The sequence below is a fragment of the Macaca nemestrina genome, chromosome 11, assembly GCF_043159975.1.
Source record: "Macaca nemestrina isolate mMacNem1 chromosome 11, mMacNem.hap1, whole genome shotgun sequence".
Lineage (NCBI taxonomy): Eukaryota > Metazoa > Chordata > Mammalia > Primates > Cercopithecidae > Macaca > Macaca nemestrina.
In genome coordinates, this window is record NC_092135.1 from 128,067,448 (window position 1) to 128,089,021 (window position 21,574).

General features: G+C 41.7%; 1 protein-coding gene across 3 annotated transcripts in view; it reads left to right on the forward strand.

Annotated features, from left to right (window-relative positions):
- The window catches only part of LOC105473961 (F-box protein 36), an 88,503-nt gene that overhangs the window by 47,009 nt on the left and 19,920 nt on the right, over positions 1-21,574 (forward strand). For all 3 annotated transcript variants that reach the window (XM_011728230.3, XM_011728229.3, XM_011728228.3), the window contains exon 2: positions 4-112. In XM_011728230.3, the coding sequence (XP_011726532.1) occupies positions 4-112 (109 nt within the window). The remainder of the gene's footprint in view (positions 1-3; positions 113-21,574) is intronic.

The window sequence follows — 21,574 nt, forward strand, 5'->3', positions numbered from 1 at the left end:
TAGGTAATCTTTAGATGGTGGAAGATCTCTCTAAGGAGTGAGTATCGATCAACAAAACCTGGAGAAGCAAAAGAAATCCATGAAGACTTCCTAGAGAATTTACATCTTCAGAGTAAGGAAGGGAACATATTATGTACCGCTGTTAAGTTCTCATTAATTAGTGGTAGATTTTGTCAAAGAAGTTTCAAATATATTATCACTTGAAATATTGATTTGCAATTATGTACTTAGATATACAATGTTAGATTCTTAAAAACCAGAAAACTGTTATTTTTTTCTCTTGGAAAAAATCTTAGCGTTTAAGATCCTAGGTTTGGCCGGGCACGGTGGTGGCTCACGCCTGTAATTCCAACACTTTGGGAGGCCGAGGCGGGTAGATCACGAGGTCAGGAGTTCAAGACCATCCTGGCCAAGAGGGTGAAACCTTGTCTTTACTAAAAATACAAAAATTAGCCAGGCATGGTGGCACACACCTCTTATCCTAGCTACTCGGGAGGCTGAGGCGGGAGAATTGCTTGAACCCAGGAGGCAGAGGTTGCAGTGAGCTGAGATCACACCATTGCACTCCAGCCTCGGCAACAAGAGCGAAACTCTGTCTTAAAAAAAAAAAAAAAAAAAAAAAATCCTTGGTTAACATGTGGACTCCATTAATGAAGTTAAAAGCAAGTAAATATAGTTTTATGCTTGAATATTATGAATTGGGCAGTGGTAAACAACCGAGTGGTTTGGGCGTCACTGGGAAGCGCTTAAGGGGAAACTTTTATATGGTGTTTTCTGCAGGAAAACAAAATATTTGATTGGTTAGAGTGGAAGTTCCCTGGTTAGAGGTTAGTTGGCGGTTTCTGATTGGGTAAGCAGAAATTTCCTTTTCCTATGCTACAACCATCCATATTTTAAAAACATTTTTTTAATTAAAAATTTTTTTTTTGTACACCCAGGGTCTCACTATGTTGCTCAGGCTGTTCTTGAACTCCTGGCCTCTAGTGATCCTCCCACCTCAGCCTCCCAAAGTGCTGGATTACAGGCGTGAGCCACTGCACCTGGCCCAACCATCTGTTCTGAGTTGGGTTTCAGTTTGCTTACATAAGAACTCAGGACACTGGCGACATCTAAGCCCGATTGCTTCCCAATTAATTATTTTAACACTTCTCAATATGAAAAATTCAAACATAAAAAGCAGACAGAATTTTTTCTGAGGGGGGGACGGAGTTTTGCTCTTGTTACCCAGGCTGGAGTGCGGTATCATGATTTCGGTTCACTGCAACCTCTGCCTCCCAGGTTCAAGTGATTCTCCTGCCTCAGCCTCCCGAGTAGCTGGGATTATAGGCATTTTTCACCACACCTGGCTAATTTTGTATTTTTAGTAGACATGGGGTTTCGTCATGTGGGCCAGGCTCGTCTCGAACTCCTGACCTCAGGTGATCCATCTGCCCCGGCCTCCCAAAGTGCTGGGATTACAGGTGTGAGCTACTATGCCTGGCCAGAATGTTTTTTAACTAACTCCCATGTACTCATAACCCAACTTTAGCAATACTCAAAATGTGACCCAAACCTGTAGATGAAACCCACTGTTCCCACTGGACTATTATGAAGCAAATCCCAGTTGTTATGTTGTTTAATCTTCATCTACTTTAGAATGTGTCTCTCAAGGGACTCTCTTCAACTAAACTCTTTAATAATTACTCCTTAAAAATAAAAATTTGCCAGGTGCAGTGTTCATGCCTTGGGAAGGATTACTTGAGCCCAGGAGTTCAAGATCAGCCTTGGCAACAGAGTGAGACCTAGTCTCCACAAACAAACAAACAAACACAAATTTAATTAGCTAGGTATGGTGACACGTGCCTGTAGTCCCAGCTAATCAGGAGGCTGAGGTGGAAGGATTGCTTGAACCCAGGTGGTTGAGGCTCCAGTGAGCCCTGATCATGCCACTGCACTCCAGCCTGGGCAACAGAGCAAGAATGTCTCAAAAATAATAATAATAGCTGGGCACGTTGGCTCATGCCTATAATCCCAGCACTTCAGAAGGCCAAGGTGGGCGGATCACCTGAAGTCAGGAGTTCAAGACCAGCCTGGTCAAGATGGTGAAACTCCGTCTCTACTAAAAATACAAAAAATTAGCTATGCGTGGTGGTGGGTGTCTGTAATCCTAGCTACTCAGGAGGCTGAGGCAGGAGAATTGCTTGAACCTGGGAGGCAGAGGTTGCAGTGAGCCAAGATCACGCCATCGCACTCCAGCCTGGGCAACAAGAGTGAAACTCCATCTCAAAAAAAATTAATAATAGTAATATTTTAAAACTAGAAGACACCTTAGAGATTCTTATAAGTTATAGTTAACAATGTTATTTATATTAATATCAAGTACTTTTGCTCATTTTTTTATAATATCCTTGTGAAATAAATATTATTGCCATGAGATTCAGAAAGGAGGATCTTACAGCTAAATACTGACATTGCCAGGACTAAGCATTGAAACTCAAAAGAATCAAGCATATTAATCTCATTTAGAAGGCAAACTCTGAGTGGATCTTTGATAATCAACACTCTTTAAAAAATTCCATTATTTAGGCTGAGCACAGTGGCTCATGCCTGTAATCCCAGCACTTTGGGAGGCCGAGGTGGGTGAATCACCTGAGGTCAGGAGTTTGAGACCAGCCTGGCCAACATGGTGAAACCCCATCTCTACTAAAAATACAAAAATTAGCCAGGCATGGGGGTGGGCGCCTGTAATCCCTGTTGCTCGGGAGGCTGAGGATCGCTTGAACCTGGGAGGTGGAGGTTGAAGTGAGCAGAGATCATGCCACTGCATTCCAGCCTGGGCAACAGAGTGAGACTCTGTCTCAAAAAAAAAAAAAAAAAAAAAAAAAATTCCATTATTTAACAATAATAGTATGTGATAGGCCATGTGTGGTGGTTCACACTTGTCATTCTAGTACTTTGGGAGGCTGAAGTGGGAGGATTTCTTGAGCCCAGGAGTTCAAGACCAGCCTGGGCAACATGGCAAGACCCTATATAAATATATATAGAGTGTGTGTATATATATGTATGTGACAGTTTTATTTTTTATATGTGTGTGTATGTATATATATGTATATATGTGATAGTTTGTTGTTGTTTTTTGTTTTGTTTAGAGAAGCAAAGTTTTGTTTTGCTTTCTTAAATAGTCAAAAGTTGGGCTGGGTGCGGTGGCTCATAGCTATAATCCCAGCACTTTGGGAGGTGGAAGCAGGGGGATCACCTGAGGTCAGGTGTTTGAGACCAGCTTGGCCAACATGGTGAAACCTTGTCTCTACTAAAAGTACAAAAATTAGCCGGGTGTGGTTATGCAAGCCTGTGATCCCAGCTACTTGGGAAGCTGAGGCAGGAGAATCACTTGAACCTGGGAGGCGAAGTTAAAAAAAAAAAGTCTGCTGGATTGAGTGGTTCACTGGCTTACTGTCTGTGTGCAATATCATTAACTCCTTTATGGCAAATATTTATAAAATTCATTGTTGGCTTAAGAACAACCATGTTGTCAAAGAAAAAGAGAAGAAAATGTGACTGAGATTAGAAGAAAAAGAAAAGAACAATCATATTGGCGGAAGGCTATTTACTTTTGATTGAATTTCAATCAGTTCGGGCATGCCTAACTTCTTTAATTGTGGACCAAACATGTTTCTATGCAGATCACTATAAAGTAAACTTCCATAAAACACATTTCATTTTCACTTTCAAGTTAAGATCCGTTTTTTGTTTTTTGTTTTTTGTTTTTTTTTTTTTTTGAGACAGAGTCTTTCTCTGTTGCCCAGGCTGGAGTGCAGTGGCACGATCTCAGCTCACTGCAACCACCACCTCCCAAGTTCAAGCAGTTCTCATGCCTCAGCGCCCCCGCTTCCTGCCCCTGAATAGCTGGGACGACAGGCGCACACCACCACACCTGGCTAGTTTTTGTATTTTTAGTAGAGATGAGGTTTCACCATGTTGGCCAGACTGGTCTCGAACTCCTGGCCTCAAGTGATCTGGCTGTCTCGGCCTCCCAAAGCGTGGGGGTTTATAGGCGTGAGCCACGGTGCCCTGCTTCCATTTTATTTTCCATATTTATTTCCATTTATTTCCTACCACTGTAGGACCTTCCACAGAGCTATATGTCTAGTGAATGCTGCATTGTTCCTTGAGACCATGTGATTTTCTGATTGTCTTCCACAAAAACCTGGAGATGGGGATTTGGGCCAGAGATTGGAGTCAAAAGCCTGCCACTGCCTTCTGAGTGCTGGCTTACCTGCAGACCTCACCAGTCTCTTGCCTGTTCCAGGCATCTTCCAAGCCCTGCCCTTGATAAGATATTGGGGGAAGGGGTCAAGATCCTGTTAAGATACTGGGGGAGGGGGTTCACTTCAGGATAACAACTTGAGGGGTTCTGATATTGGAAGAGAAAAGGCAATATAGCAAAGATTTTATGAGTCTGACAGCAGGCCTGCCTCCCTGCTGGCTCTGTTCCTGCTGGACAGCAGGAGAGTTGAGGGATTCAGCCAAGGCATGTACCAACCAGGCTTTTTAAATGGTAGTTTACAGAGCTGCAGTCTCAGGGCTGCCAGGTGGTTTCCTGCCAGCAGCAGCACTGTGATACCAAATTAAATCAGCCCGGCAAGTTCAAAGGCTCCTATATCTCTGAGGGGAAAACTCCAAACCATGCTGTTGTTAGTCTCTCTATACCCACTTGTTAGAGAATCCTTCAGGAAGTCCTCTGTCTCTAGAGGAAGGAGGGAGGGTTCATGGTGGCACAGACTGGGGCTCAGTAAGCTGGGGTTGAAATCTCTGTCCTGCCACCAGCCTGCTGTGTGACCACAGCTGATTGCTCGCCACTCTGTGAGTCAGTTTCCTCATACTTAACTGGAGATAATGGTTACTCCATGTGGCCATGGTGAGCATTCAATGGCCTGATACAAAGTCAGGCGCAGTGGCTCACGCCTGTAATCCCAACTACTTGGGAGGCTGAAGTGAGAGGATCACTAGAGGCCAGAAGTTTGAGGCCAGCCTGGGCAACACAGTGAGACCACCCACCAACCGTCTCTGAAAAAAACGGTAACAAAATGAAAAGCAAGACAAAATAACCTGAATCATGAACAGTTTTTTTTTTTTTTTTTTTTTTTTTTTTTTTTTTTTTTTTGAGACAGGGTCTCACTCTGTTGCCTAGGCTGGAGTGCAGTAGCACGATCACGCTCACTGCAACTTTCACCTCCCAGGCTTAAGCGGATCACTTGAAGCCAGGAGTTCGAGACCAGCCTGGCAAACATGGCAAAACCCTGTCTCTACAAAAAATACAAAAGTTGGCGGGGTGTGGTGGTGCCTGCCTGCCCAGTTACTCAGGAGGCTGAGGTGGAAGGATCACCTGAGCCTCGGAGGTTGAGGCTGTAGTGCACTGTGATTGTGCTACTACACTCCAACCTGGGTGACAGAATGAGACCCTGTCTCAAAAAAAAAAAGAAAAGAAAAAAGAAAAAATTTTCCCAGCATGTCCTTATGGTTTGCTGTTGTATTAGTCTGTTCTCACATTGCTATAGGGAAATACCTGAGAATGGATAATTTATAAAGAAAGGAGGTTTAATTGGCTCATGGTTTTGCAGGCTGTGCAGAAAGCACAGCAGCTTGTTTTGGGGAGGCCTCAGGAAGCTTCCAATCATGGTGGAAGGCAAAGGGGGAGCAGGTGTCTTACACAGCAGGAGCAAGAGAAGTGATGGGGTGAGGGGTCACACATTTTTTTTCTTTTTTTCTTTTTTGAGAGACCTAGCCTCACTCTGTCACCTAGGCTGGAGTGCAGTGGGGCTGTCCTGGCTCACTGCAGTTCCCACCTCCCAGGCTCAAGTGATCTTCCCACCTTAGCCTCCCAAGTAGTCAGGACTTACAGGCATGTGCCACCACAATAATTTTTTTGTATTTTTTGTAGAGATGGGGTTTCGCCCTGTTGTCCAGGCTGCTCTCAAACTCCTGAGCTCAAGCGATCTGCCTGCCTTGGCCTCCCATAGTGCTGGAATTACATGCGTGGGCCACTGTGCCCAGCCTCCTTCCTCTATCTGCAAAGCCAACAATGGCGGGTCTTGTCTTTCTCACGAGGCATCACTCTGACCTTGCCTCCGTGGTCACGTCTCCTTCCCTGACTCTGACTCTTCTGCCTTTGTCTTTCCCTTGTAAGGAACTTTGTAATGACATTAGGCTCTCCAGATAATCCAGGATTGTCTCCCATCTCAAGATCCTTAATTTGGCCGGGCACGGTGGCTCACACCGGTAATCCTAGCACTTTGGGAGGCTGCGGCAGGTGGATCACTTGAGGTTAGGAGTTTGAGACCAGCCTGGCCAACATGGTGAAACTTCATCTATACTAAAAATACAAAATTTAGCCGGGCATGGTGGTGGGCACCTATAATCCCAGCTACTTGGGAGGCTGAGGCAGGAGAATCGCTTGAACCTGGGAGGCAGAAGTTGCAGTGACCCGAGACAGAGCAAGAGCTTGTCTCATAAAAAACAAAAAAGGATTCTTAATTTAATCACATCTGCACAGTTACTTTTGCCATGTGAGGTCCCATATTCATAGGGTCTGGAGATTAGGACATGGACATCTTTGGGGATGGGCATTATTCTGTCTACCACTGTGATTTATGTTACTAAATTGCAAAATTAAAACGTTGTTGAATTTGTTTTTTCCAGATTTGCATTTTTATTTTATTTATTTTTGAGACAGGATCTCACTCTGTTATCCAGGCCGGAGTACAGTAGCGCAGTCACAGCTCACTGCTGCCTCTATCTCCTGGGCTCAAACAATCCTCGCACCGGGTGTGGTGGCTCACGCCTGTAATCCCAGCACTTTGGGAAGCTGAGGTGGGTGGATCACCTGTGGCCGGGAGTTCAAGACCAGCCTGACCAACATGGAGAAACCCCATCTCTACTAAAAATACAAAATTAGCCGGGTGTGGTGGCACATGCCTGTAATCCCAGCTACTCAGGAGGCTGAGGCAGGAGAATCACTTGAACCTTGGAGGCAGAGGTTCCAGTGAGCCAAGATCGTGTCATTGCATTCCAGCCTGGGCAACAAGAGCGAAACTCTGTCTCAAAAAAAATAAAAAACCAAAAACCAAAAAACAATCCTCCCACCTCAGCCTCCTGAGTAGCTGGGACTGCAGGTGCACACCACCATGCCCAGCCAATTTGAATTTTTTTTTTATTTTTTAGTAGAGATGAGGTCTTGCTGTGTTGCCCAGGCTAGTCTCAAATTCCTGAGCTCAAGCAATCCTCCCTGCCTTGGCATCCCAAAGTGCTGGGATTACAGGTATGAGCCACCCAGCCTGGCCCAGGTTTGCATTTTTAAGAGTCAAAACTGTCATGTTTAGGCCGGGCGCGGTGGCTCATGCCTGTAATCCCAGCACTTTGGAAGGCCGAGGCGGGCGGATCACAAGGTCAGGAGATCGAGACCATGGTGAAACCCCGTCTCTACTAAAAATAGAAAAAAATTAGCCGGGCGCAGTGGCGGGCACCTGTAGTCCCAGCTACTAGGGAGGCTGAGGCCGGAGAATGGCGTGAACCCGGGAAGCGGAGCTTGCAGTGAGCCGAGATTGCGCCATTGCACTCCAGCCTGGGCGACAGAGCGAGACTCTGTCTCAAAAAACAAACAAACAAACAAACAAACAAACAAAAAAAACAACTGTCATGTTTATTATTTTAAACATTATTCTTAACACTACCAAGTATAGAGAACTGTTAGCATGTGAATAAGAGTGTTGCTTGATACAGACCACTTCCATTCAAATCCTGGCCCTAAACCCACTAGGTATGTGACCTTCACCAAATATTTAATCTTCCTAGGTCTTATTTCCCTCAACTGCTGATAATGGGAATAATAATGGCATCTATCTCACAGGAACCTTATGAGGACTAATTGAATGAAGTGCTTAGAATTTGCCTGGCACATAATAAGTACTCAAAAAATTCTAGCCGTTGGAGTTTTTAATATTTAAAAAGTGAAAATTATTTATCTCCTCCAAGCTCCATTCCCCAGAGACAACCATTCCAAATAGTTTCATTTGTATTTGAATTCTTTCTGTTTGAATCGTGTATATGTTTATAAAAATTAAATCAGGCCGGGCACGGTGGCTCACGCCTGTAATCCCAGCACTTTGGGAGGCCGAGGCGGGCGGATCATGAGGTCAAGAGATGAAGACCATCCTGGCCAACATGGTGAAAGCCTGTCTTTACTAAAAATACAAAAATCAGCTAGGCGTGGTGGCGGACTCCTGTAGTTCCAGCTACTCAGGAGGCTGAGGCAGGAGAATCGCTTGAACCCGGGAGGTGGAGGTTGCAGTCAGCCGAGGTCATGCCACTGCACTCCAGCCTGGCAACAGAGCGAGACTCCATCTCAAAAAAAAAAAAAAAAAAAAAATCAAATCAATTTCGTCTTTAGGTTTTTAACTTGTTTTTGCTCTTCATATATTGTGATTATTTTTCTGTTAGTGTACGTAAAGTCCCCTGTTCTTTTGCAAGGATGTATGGTATTCTGTGCCCTCAATTGATGGGCATTTTCGGATGGTTTCCAGGTTTTGCTGTTCTCACTGAGGCCTTTAGGTACATGCTGGGACATCTCTTTTTTTTTTTTTTTTTTTTTTTTTTTTTGAGGTGGAGTCTCGCTCTGTCGCCCAGGCTGGAGTGCAGTGGCGCGATCTCGGCTCACTGCAAGCTCCGCCTCCTGGGTTTACGCCATTCTCCTGCCTCAGCCTCCTGAGTAGCTGGGACTACAGGCGCCCGCCACCGCGCCCGGCTAATTTTTTGTATTTTTAGTAGAGACGGGGTTTCACCGTGGTCTCGATCTCCTGACCTTGTGATCCGCCCGCCTCGGCCTCCCAAAGTGCTGGGATTACAGGCGTGAGCCACCGCGCCCGGCCATGCTGGGACATCTCTATCTGCACACTTACATGAGAATGTCAGTAACATGGATTCCTACAGGTGGAATTGCTATATCCAAAGAGATATACTTTATAAATTTTGATAGATTTTATTTGAGGGGTGCATTCTTGAAAATCTTGCAAAATTCAAGGTTAACGTGACCAAGGATGGTCTTTCTGTGAACTGGCTCATGTGGCACTGCCACGGGATGCAGCACAAACGCCATTTGCAACACATTTGACCTTAATAATGATGCCAACTTTATAATTATGCTACTCTTGAAATAATTTTAAGTTGTGTAATTTACATTATTTTAACATTTGCACCTAAAATGAGACTTCATTAATATTTTGATGTCACAATATTTCAATTTAGAGTAATTTAAAATGTATAGAAAATGCTACTTTCTTATCCTTACAAATTGCCCTCCAAAACACTCCTGTGTTAATTATACTCCATCCAACAGGAAGTAGGTGTTTTCTTACCCCTTTTGCCATCATGCCTTGTTCCATAATCCATTTTCTTTAGGTTTTTTTTTTTAGGCTTATACATCAGCCTTTAACTTGGGCCTTCATTTTCTCATTCCTAACTAATACCTCTTACAGCACTCCTCCCCTCCTTGTTGCCCTCTCTGATCGGCTGCCCTTGTCTTCAGCCTTGGTCTGTGGCTTCTGGACACCTTGGGTTGGGTTCTGCAAGTGAGGGTGAGGTGGGAGAGTACAGGAGGTAGGAGCGTGGGAGGCTCGTTCTGGGCTGCAGAGCAGAGAAGGCAAATCCAAATAAAATCTTACATTTTGTCATTTATTGTTAACTGATTTTTTAAGATTAAAAATTGAATTAATGCACATAGTAAAACAAAAGTTAAATCAGTTTGAAAAGTTTTAGGTTAAGCACTGTGGCTCATGCCTGTAATCCCAGCACTTTGGGAGGGAAAGGTGGGAGGACTGCCTGAGCCCAGAAGTTCGAGACCAGCCTGGGCAACATAGTGAGACACTGTCTATACAAAAAATAAAAAAATTAGCTGGGCATGGTGGCATATGCCTGTAGTCCCAGCTACTTGGGAGTCTGAGGTGGGAGGATGGCTTGAGCTAGGAAGTCAAAGCTGCAGCTAGCCATGATTGTGCTACTATACTCCAGGCTGGAGAACAGAATGAGACCCTGTCTCAAAAATAAATAAATAAATAAATAATAGTGGGGGCGCGGTGGCTCAAGCCTGTAATCCCAGCACTTTGGGAGGCCGAGACGGGCGGATCACGAGGTCAGGAGATCGAGACCATCCTGGCTAACACAGTGAAACCCCGTCTCTACTAAAAAAATACAAAAAAAGTAGCCGGGTGAGGTGGCGGGCGCCTGTAGTCCCAGCTACTCGGGAGGCTGAGGCAGGAGAATGGCGTAAACCCGGGAGGCGGAGCTTGCAGTGAGCTGAGATCCAGCCACTGCACTCCAGCCTGGGCGACAGAGCGAGACTCCGTCTCAACAACAACAATAAATAAATAAATAAATAAACAAATAAATAAAATAAAAATAAAAGGTTTTAGCATGAAAATAAGTCTATCTCTGACCCTGTGTTTCTAGTTCCAGTGACAACCATCATTAGGAGTTTCTGTTATATCCTTATAAACATGGTTTATGCATAAACACAAAAAGGACTGGGCGCGGTAGCTCACATCTATAATCTGAGGACTTTGGGAGGCTGAGGCTGGAGGATCATTTGAGCCCAAGCAGTTCACAACCAACCTGGGCAATGTGATGAAATCCTGTCTGTATAAAAAATACAAAACTTAACTGGCTGTGGATTCGCATTCACCTGTGGTCCCATCTACTGGGGAGGCTGAAGTGGGAGGGTCACTTGTATACAAGAGGTCACGGCTGCAGTGAGCTGTGATTGTGCCACTACACTCCAGTATGGGCGAGAGAGTGAGACCCTATCTTAAAATAAACAAACAAACAAACAAATAAATAAATAAAACATAAAAAGAAGAATCCTCTTTTTTTTTTTTTTTTTTTTTTTTTTGAGACAGAGTCTCCCTCTGTAGCCCAGGCTGGAGTGCAGTGGTGCAATCTCGGCTCACCACAGCTTCCACCTCCTGGGTTCAAGTGATTCTCCTGCCTCAGCCTCCCTAGTAGCTGGGACTACAGGCACCCACCCACCATGCCCAGCTAATTTTTGTATTTTTAGTAGAGATGAGGTTTCACCATGTTGGCCAGGCTGATCTTGAACTCCTGACCTCAAGTCATCTGCCCACCTCAGCCTCCCAGAATGTTGGGATTATAGGTGTGAGCCACCACACCTGGCCAAAAAGAAGAATCTTATGCATTGTATCCTGTAGCTTGCTCTTTACAAGTTTTCAAATTCAGAAATATTTTAAACCTACAGAAAAGGACATTACAGAGACTCTGGCTGGGTACAGTGGCTCCCACCTGTAATCATGTAGTGATCATGGCTCACTACAGCCTCAACCTCCTGGGCTTAAGTGATCCTCCTGCCTCAGCTTCTGGACTAGCTGGGACTACAGGTGTGCACCACCGCATCTGGATAATTTTGTAGAGACAGGGTCTCACTGTGGTGTCCAGGCTGGTCTTGGGACTTATCTCTAACTCCTGGCCTCAAGCAATTCCTCCCACTTTGGCCTCTCAAAGTGCTGGGATTATAGACATGAGCCACTGCACCTGGCCTAAATCATTGTTTAGAGCCATTTTTTCTCCTCTAAATTTTCTTTAACTGCGCTTTACCTACATTGGACAAGTTTTGATAACTTGTGTCTTTATTCTCATTCATTTTCATTCAGTTAAAACATTTTCTAATTTCCATTTTGATGTGTTCTTTGACCCTTAATTACTTAGAAATATATTATTTAATTTACAGGTAGTTGGGGATTTCGTAGATACTTTTTTGTTCTTAATTTTTAGCTAAATTACATGTGGTCAGGGAATCTACTCCAAACGGTTTTAATTTTTTCAATAATTTCAACTTTGTGTCATACTTTCTCAGGGGTATATTTATCTTTTTCTTATCATCCCAGTTTTAGTATAAATCCTGCTAAATGCTGCTGACAAAAGCACCATATAATACCTTTTTTTTTTTTTAAATAGAGTTTTGCTCTTTTGCCCAAGCTGGAGTGCAGTAGCGCCATCTCCGCTCACTGCAACCTCCACTTCCCAGGTTCAAGCGATTCTCCTGCCTCAGCCTCCCAAGTAGCTGGGATTACAGGCACCCGCCATCACGCCTGGCTACATATAATACCTTTTAAAAACAAAAGAAGATTACAGATATATAATCAAATTACCGCTTCCCACCTATCTATTTCTCCTCCATTCCTTTCTATTAACTATTGTAAAGTTGGTTGAAAGATAAATCTTGGTGAGGATATGGAGAAAAGAGAACCCTTGCACACTGTTGGTGGGATGTAAATTAGTACAGCCGTTATGGAAAACAGCATGGAAGTTCCTCAAAAAATAAAAAATAGAACTACTATATGATCCAGCAATCACACTATTAGCCAAAGGAAATCTGTATATACAAGAGATATCTGCACTTCCATATTCATTGCAGCATTATTCACAATAGCCCAGATATGGAATCAACCTGTGTCCATCAACAGATGAATGGATAAAGAGAATGCAATACATATACACAATGGAATACTATCCAGCCTTGCTTTTTAAAAAAGGGAATCCTATCATTTGTGACAACATGGATGAACCTGGGGGGGCATTATGCTAAGGGAAATAAGCCAGGCGCAGAAAGGCTAACAATGCATGGTCTCACTTATGTGTGCAGTCTCTGAAAAAGTCGAACTCATAGAAGTGGAGAGTAGGATAGGAGTTACGTGAGGCAGGGGAGAGAAGGGAGAAATTTAGGAGAGTTGGTCAAAGGATACAACATTTCGGTTAAATGGAAGGAATAAGTTCAAGAGATGTGTTTTTCAACATGGTGACCGTAGTTAATAACAACTTATTGTATTCTTAAAGACCACTGAGTAGATTTTAAGTGTTCTCACCTCAAAAGATGGTAAATATGTGAGGTAATACATATATGTTAATTAGTTCTCTCAAGCTATTTCACAATGTATGCGTATTTCAAAACATCATATACATGATAAACGTGTACAGTTTTTGTCAATTAATCAATTGAAAATAAAGTTTGTATCATTTCTAAGCATATTGTATTATAGTACAAGCACATGAATAATATATACAATTTTTATTATTTTATTTTATTTTTACTATTTTTGTTTAAAATTTTATAGAGATGGTCACGATGGCTCACTCCTGTAATCCCAGCACTTTGGGAGGCCAAGGCAGAAGGATTGCTTGAGCCCAGGAGGTTGAGACCAGCCTAAGCAACATAGCAAGATCTTGTCTCTATAAAAAAATATAAAAATTAGCTGGGTGCAGTGGGTGGTGTATGCCTTTAGTCTCAGCTACTCGGGAAACTGAGGTCAGAGGATTGCTTGAGCCTGGGAGGTCAAGGCTGCAGTGAGCCAAGATTCCACCGCAGGACTCCAGCCTAGGCCACAGAGTGAGACCCTGTCTCAAAAAATAAATTAATAAATAAATAAAATTCTATAGAAACAGTATCATACTGTCCTTTTAAAATTTGCTTTATCTTTTAACATTGTTTTTGAGATTTATCCATATAAGTAGATTTGGTTCTTTCATTTCAATGGTTTGCATTATAATTTCTAATGCCCCCCCCCCTTTTTTTTTTGAGACATGGTGTTGCTGTGTCACACCAGCTGGAGTGCAGTGACTTGATCTCAGCTCACTGCAGCTTTGACCTCCCGGGTTCAAGTGATCTTCCCGCCTAGGCCTCCTGAGCAGCTGGGACTACAGGTGTATGCTACCATGCCCAGCTATTTTTTGTAGAGACGGAGTTTTGCCATGTTGCCCAGGCTGGTCTCGAACTCCTGGCCTCTAGTAATCTGCCCGCCTTGGTCTTCCAGAGTGCTGGGATTACAGGCATGAGCCACCACACTCGGCCATTTTTGTTATAAGCCGTAGTTTATGCAACTAATTTCCCCTACTGAGGGTAGTTGGTTTCTACTTTTTTGCAGTAAATCTTCATATATTCTCTTCTTCATGTATCTGTGTGTGAGTTTCTCTAACCTTTTTATTTGTATTTGTTGATTTGCAGGATATATGTCTCTTCCTCTTTACTAAGTATTGACAGTCTATTTTCCAAATGAGTTAAATCAGTTTACACTCCCATTAGCATTTTATGAGAGATGCTGTTTCTGTATATTCTCAGCAACATATGGTGTAGTCAGAGATACATAGACTTCTATACCAAACTAGGTATGTAAATTCCCTAATTATTAATGAGGTTGAATATCTTATATTTATTGACAATTTGGCTTTTCCCCTCTGAGAATTGCTAATTCATCTTCTTTGCCTATTTTGTGTGTGTGTGTGTATCTGGTTGTCTTTTTTTGGGTTGATTGTAGAGACTTATTTAGGTACATATTTTGAATACTAATTATTTAATTTGGTTGTATGTGCTACAGATATTTCACCAAGTTTTTGACTTAGCTTTTTACCTTGTCTATGTGGCCTTTACGTTACAGTTTACAATTTTAATGCCATCAAATTTGTCAGTTTTTTAGTTTATGGCTTGCACTTTTGTGTTTTGTTTAAGAAATCTTTTTCTACCCTGCTTTCATAAGACTATAGCTCTACTTTTAATTCTCAGGCTGGACATGGTGGTTCATGCTTGTAATCCCAGCACTTTGGGAGGCCAAGGCGGGTGGATCACCTGAGGTTGGGAGTTCGAGACCAGCCTGACCAACATGATCAAACCCCATCTCTACTAAAAATACAAAAAAATTAGCCAGGCATGGTGATGCACGCCTGTAATCCCAGCTACTTGGGAGGCTGAGGCAGGAGAATCACTTGAACCCAGGAGGCAGAGGTTACAGTGAGCCGAGATCATGCCATTGCACTCCAGCCTGGATGACAGAGTGAGCCTGTGTCTCAAAAAAAAAAAAAAAAAAAAAAAAAAAAAAAAAAAAAAAAATTCTCAAATATTTTATGATTTGTTTCCTACTTTAGGTCTTTGACTTAACTTCATTTTTTGATATGATGGATTGAAACATAGGATTTTTTTTTTTTCCTCTCTGTCTGGTCAATGTTTCTAGCATTATCTATGGGACAGTTTAGTAATTCCATACTGTTTTATAATCTTATCTTTTACATATTCCAGGTTCCCATATGTACCTGTCATTTCCAGGGCTATTTTGTTTCACTGTTTGTCTTGCACCAACACCAACACTATACTGCTTTAATTGCAATCTTTATAGTAATTTTTCTTATCTATTTAGAGGAATTCATTTTCTTCCTCCTCTTACTCTTTTTTTTCTTCTCCTCTTATTCTTTACAAAGGCTGTTCTTGACTTTTTCCCTGCATATGAATTTTAAGATCAACTGGTAAAGTCATATAAAAATCCCTGTTGAGATTTTGATTGAAATTGAATTTCTAGATTTCTGAGGGGAGAATTGTCATCCTTCAGTATTGAGTCTTCTCAACATTAGCATATCTCTCTATTCATTTAGGTCTTCTTTTATTTTTCTCCATAAAGTGTTAATGTTTTCTTTATAAAGGACCTTATATATGTTTTATAAAGGTCTTATATATGTTTTATTCAAATTCTTCCTTGGCTGGACACCGTGGCACACGCCTGAAATCCTAGTACTTTGTAAAGTTGAGATGGGAAAATGGCTTGAGGCCAGGAGTTTGAGACCAACCTGGTCAACATAGTGAGATCCCATCTCTTTTAAAAAAGAAAAGAAAGGAGAGAAAAGAATCCTAAATTATTCCTAGTCACCTTATAATTTTTTGTGCTAATAGTGTGTTTTTAAAAACTTACATTCTATTTTAATTCTTGAATATATATAACATGTATGTGTTTCCAAAATCAAAATTGTCAAACGATGTACTCAGAGTCTTCCATCTCTGTCTGCACTGCCCTTTCCTTCCCTTGCCCTGGATGTAAACACTTGTGCTTTTATTTACAGTTCCAGTGTTTCTTTCTGCAGATATAACAAATTCATAAATATATTTATATTCCTCTACCCATTCTTACACAAATAGCATTCTGCTCCTGCTGTTCAACACTTTACTTTTTCACCAGTATATCCTGGAAATCACCTCATGTCTTTGGAGATATTCTTTGTTTTGTTTTTGTTTTTGTTTGTTTGTTTGTTTTTGAGACTGAGTTTCACTCTAGTTGCCCAGACTGAAGTGCAATGGTGCAATCTAGGCTCACTACAAGCTCCGCCTCATGGGTTCCAGCGATTCTCCTGCCTCAGCTTCCCGAGTAGCTGGGATTACAGGCATGCGCCACCACGCCCGGCTAATTTTGTATTTTTTAAGTAGAGATGGGGTTTCATCATGTTGCTCAGGCTGGTCTCGAACTCCTGACCTCAGGTGATCCACCCGCCTCAGTATCCCAAAGTGCTGGGATTACAGATGTGAGCCACCGGGCCCAGCCTGCTTTTTTTCTTTTTTTTTTTCTTTTTTTTTTTTAAACTGCGTAGAGTATTTATGCTTTAATAGAGTATATATGCTTTATACTAAAGCAAATACTATATACGTATCATATATATGCTTTATCTCCATATATTTCTTTATATGTAGGCACCAAAATTCTAGTGATAAAAATTGGGTTGTTTCCAATCTTGTCATATCACAAATAATGCCAAAATGAGTAACTGTGTGCACAGATCATTTCAGTGTGAGATTGCTGAGCCAAAAGATAAATGCTTATTAAGTTATAATTTTGAGTTAATGGTCGCTGGTATATGAAGAAATGATACTGATCTCTTTTCAGTAGGATTTCTTGACTTTTGTATGTTGACGTTCAGATCATTTTGTGGTAATGCCAGTTTTTTTTTCTTTCTGATCATGATGTATTTTTATTTTTATTTATTTTTTTTTTTGAGACGGAGTTTAGCTCTTGTTGCCTAGGCTGGAATGCAATGGCACGATCTTGGCTCACTGCAACCTCCACCTCCCAGGTTCAACCAATTCTCCTACCTCAGCCTCCCGAGTAGCTGGGGATTACAGGCATGTGCCACCATGCCTGGCTCATTTTGTATTTTTAGTAGAGACAGGGTTTCTCCATGTTGGTCAGGCTGGTCTTAAACTCCCGACCTCAGGTGATTTGCCCGCCTCAGCCTCCCAAAGTGCTGGGATTACAGGCGTGAGCCACCATGCCCGGCCATGATGTATTTTGTTTGTTTGTTTGTTTGTTTGAGTCGGAGTCTCATTTTCTGGCCCAGGCTGGAGTGCAGTGGTGTGATCTCAACTCACTGCAACCTCCACCTCCCAGGTTCAAGCAATTATCTGTCTCAGACTCCAGAGTAGCTGGGATTACAGGCGCCCACCACCATGCCCGGCTAATTATTTATTTATTTGTATTTTTAGTAGAGACAGGGTTTCACCATCTTGGCCAGGCTGGTCTTGAACTCCTGACCTTGTGATCCACTCGCCTCGGCCTCCCAAAGTGCTGGGATTACAGGTGTGAGCCACCGCACCCAGCTCATGATGTATTTTTATATTTTCCTTGTTTTGTTCTTTCTATGACCTCTAAAACAACGCTGAATAGAGATGGTGATAGTGGGCATTCTGGTCTTATTTCTGACATTAGAGGTTATATACCATCATGATTAGGAGGTGCATTGTAGAGCAAACTCCCTGGGTTCAGTCCTAGTTCTGCCACTTTCTCATTGTGTGATCTTGAACAAGCCACTTATCCTTTCTGTTCCTCATTTCCTCATTTCTCTGTCTCTCTTACGTTCTCTCCATATTCCAGTACTCCTTTTTTTCTCTATAAAAGGGGAATAATAATTGTACCCATCCAATAGGGTCATTGTGAGGGTTAAATGACTGTGTATATTATATATATATGAGATATATCTTATATGTATTATATAACATATATGTATTACACATACTTTATATATATACATATTAGAGCAGTACCTGGCAGATACTGAAGATGATACCAACCCATATTTGTACCATTCATTATTATTGTTACTGTTTCTGGGTTTTTGGTAACTCCTATATATCAGGTTATCAGGTTAAGGACATTCCCTTTTATTACTAGCTTTCTAGGAGTTTTTATTTATAATAGATGTTAGAAATATTTATATGAAATAATTTTCTATATTTTTGAGATGGTTATTTTATCTCAAAAAATATGTTAATGTGGCAAATTCTGTAAGATACTTACCCGAGTTATAACATCCTTAGATCATTCCAGGATTAATCCTACTGGTCAAAATTTGTTTACTTTCTTAATATGTTGATGAACTCAATTTCCTAATGTTTTGTTTAGAATTTTTACCACGTATGTTCCTAAGCAAAGTTTAGCATACAGTTTTCCTTTTGTCTACCATCATTGCTGGTTTGCACAACTTCCTAATTTGAGCTGGGGAGTTCTTCTATTTCTATTCTTTGGAACAAATTGTATACCATATGGATTGGTATACAATTCTTTGAGAGTTTATAAAGCTAATCTGTAAAGCAGTATAGACCTGAAACTTTAGTTAAGATTTCCTTTTCTTAATTAATCAGTGAATTCATTTTATTTACTGGTCACAGTCTCTTGGGTTTTCTTTCTTTTTTTTTCCCCTGCCCCCCGCAAGATGGGAGTCTCACTCTGTCACCCAGGCTGGAGTGCAGTGGTGCGATCTTGGCTCACTGCAACCTCCGCCTCCCAGGTTCAAGCAATTCTTCCACCTCAGCCTCCTGAGCAGCTGGGATTACAGGCGAGCACCACAAAGCCTAGCTAATTTTTGTATTTTTAATAGAGATGGGGTTTCACCATGTTGGCCAAGCTGGTCTAGAACTCATGACCTTAAGTAATCTGTCCACCTTGGCCTCCCAAAGTGCTGGGATTACAGGGGTGAGCTACTGTGCCTGGCCTGATATCTCTTCTGACACCTTCATTATTCAGAAATGTGTTTAAAATTTCCAAATGTTTCCCAGGGTTATTATGAACTCAGTGTGTCTCCCCTCAAATTCATATGTTGAACCCCTAACTCCCAGTGTACTATATTTGGACATGGAGGCCTCTAAGGAAGTAATTAAGGTTAAATAAGGTCTTTAAGTTGGGGCCCTAAACTGATAGAATTGGTGTTCTTGTTAGAAGTCGGACCAGAGGCTCACTCCCCGTCTATTCAAGCTCACAACGAAGAAGTCGTGTGAGCACACAGTGAAATGGCAACCCTGCACAAGCCAAGAGAAGAAGTCTTAGAATGAAAGCTACCTTGCTGGTTGAGGGTCCAAAGTGTTCTCCTTTTGTACTGCATGTGACCTGTTCAGTTCAGGCTGGATGGCAGTGTTTTTACCAATATAATTCTCTTAAAAACATCATGCATTTCTTATTGGGGTCTATTGCATTAGGGAAAACCACACTTACATATCTCTTTGAGATAAGCGCTTCTCTGCCTTGGGTTTCTGCTCTTGACTCTTGAGTGACAACACCCTTAAGCTTCATGAAAACCCTAAGGTTTGACTGGATGGTTTTTGATAGAGCATCTTATAGCCACCTTTCCCCACCTCCAATTTCTTCTTTATACCATGTTTTTCTTACATTGTCCTAGATTTGATCTTTGCCTGAGAGACATTTCTTAATTTTAGCATTATTTGACAACTGAAGAGGCAGAGAATGTTCAAAAGCAGTAAATCCTGTGTCATTTTTAAGATGCCTTCCTTTAGCTTATCTCTTTTCTCTCATCTTTTACTTTAAGCATCAAGAAGAAATCAGGCAGTATGTTCCTGCTTGGACATTTTCTTAGCTAAACGGCACAACTCATAAGGTGCATTTTTTTTTCTCACTTAAATCTTTTTTTTTTTTTGAGATAGAGTCTTACTCTGCTGCCCAGGCTGGAGTGCAGTGGTACAATCTTCGCTCACTGCACCCTCTACCTCCCGGGTTCAAGCAATTATCATGCCTCAGCCTTGTGAGTAACTGGGATTACAGGTGCCCACCTCCATGCCCAGCTGATTTTTGTATTTTCAGTAGAGATGGGGTTTCACCATGTTGGCCAGGCTGGTCTCAAACTCCTGACCCCAAGTGATCTGCCTGCCTTGGCCTCCTAAAGTGCTAGGATTACAGACATGAGTGACTGCACCTGGCCCTCAATCTTTTAAGTCTTCATCTTTAAAACCTCAGAATTCATTAGGCTTCTACTAATGGTTACTTCTTGGCTCTTCAGGCTTTCACCAACCCTCTCCTCACATTCATTCACATTTTTATGGACTTTTCAATATCAAAGCCACTCCCACATTTTAGGTTCCATTGTGGCAGCACATCACTTGCAGGTACCCGAGTCTTTATCATCTATTGCTGTGTAACAGATTATCCCAAAACGTAATGACTTAAAACTATGATAAATGTTTATTATCTCAAACAGTTACTGTGGACCAGAAATTTGGGAGCAGGTTAACTGAGTGGTTCTGATTGGGAGACTTGCACGGGGTTAGATGGCACCTCAGTCATTTGAAGGCTTGACTGGAGCTGGAGGATCGCATTCAAGGATGGCTTATACACCTGGCTGACAAATCACTGGTGGTTGTTGGCAGGAGGTTTCAATTTCTTGTCTCATGGACCTCTCCATAGTGCTGCTAAGTGAAGACTAAACTCTGATTTTTTATCTTGCACAAATTCCTATCTAAGGGGTCTGGGGAGTCATGCCCTACAAATCATAAAGTCTCATCAGATGGGTTTTATTTAACCCTATATATCATAATTTACTTTCCAGCCTGACTCTGGCATAGCATTATGAGACAAAGAAGAAAATCAACATATTTTACCCCAAAACATGTTGATTTGCCATATTTTGAAATGGTTCTGCAAAGCTGTTCTTTGTGGAGGAAAATTTGTATCTGTGAAGAATCTCTATTAACATAGCTAGATCTTTTTCTTCCAGACCCTCCCAATCCTAAAGAGATTAACTAAGATCTGAATGGGAAACACTGGTCATTTGTTGTCTCTAAGGGCAGCCACTGTGAGACTTCAAAAGAACTTTTCAGGACATGGCCGTTGGCTTCTCCCAGAGTGAGTGATCCAAGAGCAAAGCAGAAGGCTTTACCTCCCCTTTGGATATCATTTCTGCAATATCCTCTTTGTTAACAGGGCAGCCCTATTCAGGCTGGGATGGAAACACGCAGGGGCGTAAGTTTAGGAAAAGAGAGTCACTGGAACTGTCTGCCACATAATCCAACATGCAGATAGTGATTTTATGTTTCAAAATGGAGTTTGTTTTAATATACATTTTTTTAGTTTCAAACGAAATATATGTTAGTTACATTTTAAAAATACCAAAAAAGCAAGAGTATTTTTTTCAAAACACTCTAACCACCTTACACTTTCAAACCATCACATTTCATACCTAGCTATACATGTCCTAAAACTTTTACATTTTAAATACTTTGTTGGTGGAAACTTTCTAAAGTATATTTGAGCATGCTTTGAACATGTTTTCTTGTCATTTTAAAGTATTCAAAAATTATCTTCAATTTTGTCAAGGGCTTTAAATAAGCACTGCTTTTTCTTCTTCTTCTGCTGGTGGGCAGAGGTTCTTCACAATACCTACTCTTCGATGCTGAATTTTTGAAAGGGCTATTCCTCACCCCCCAAAGAAGGCCTTTGTGCTTTAG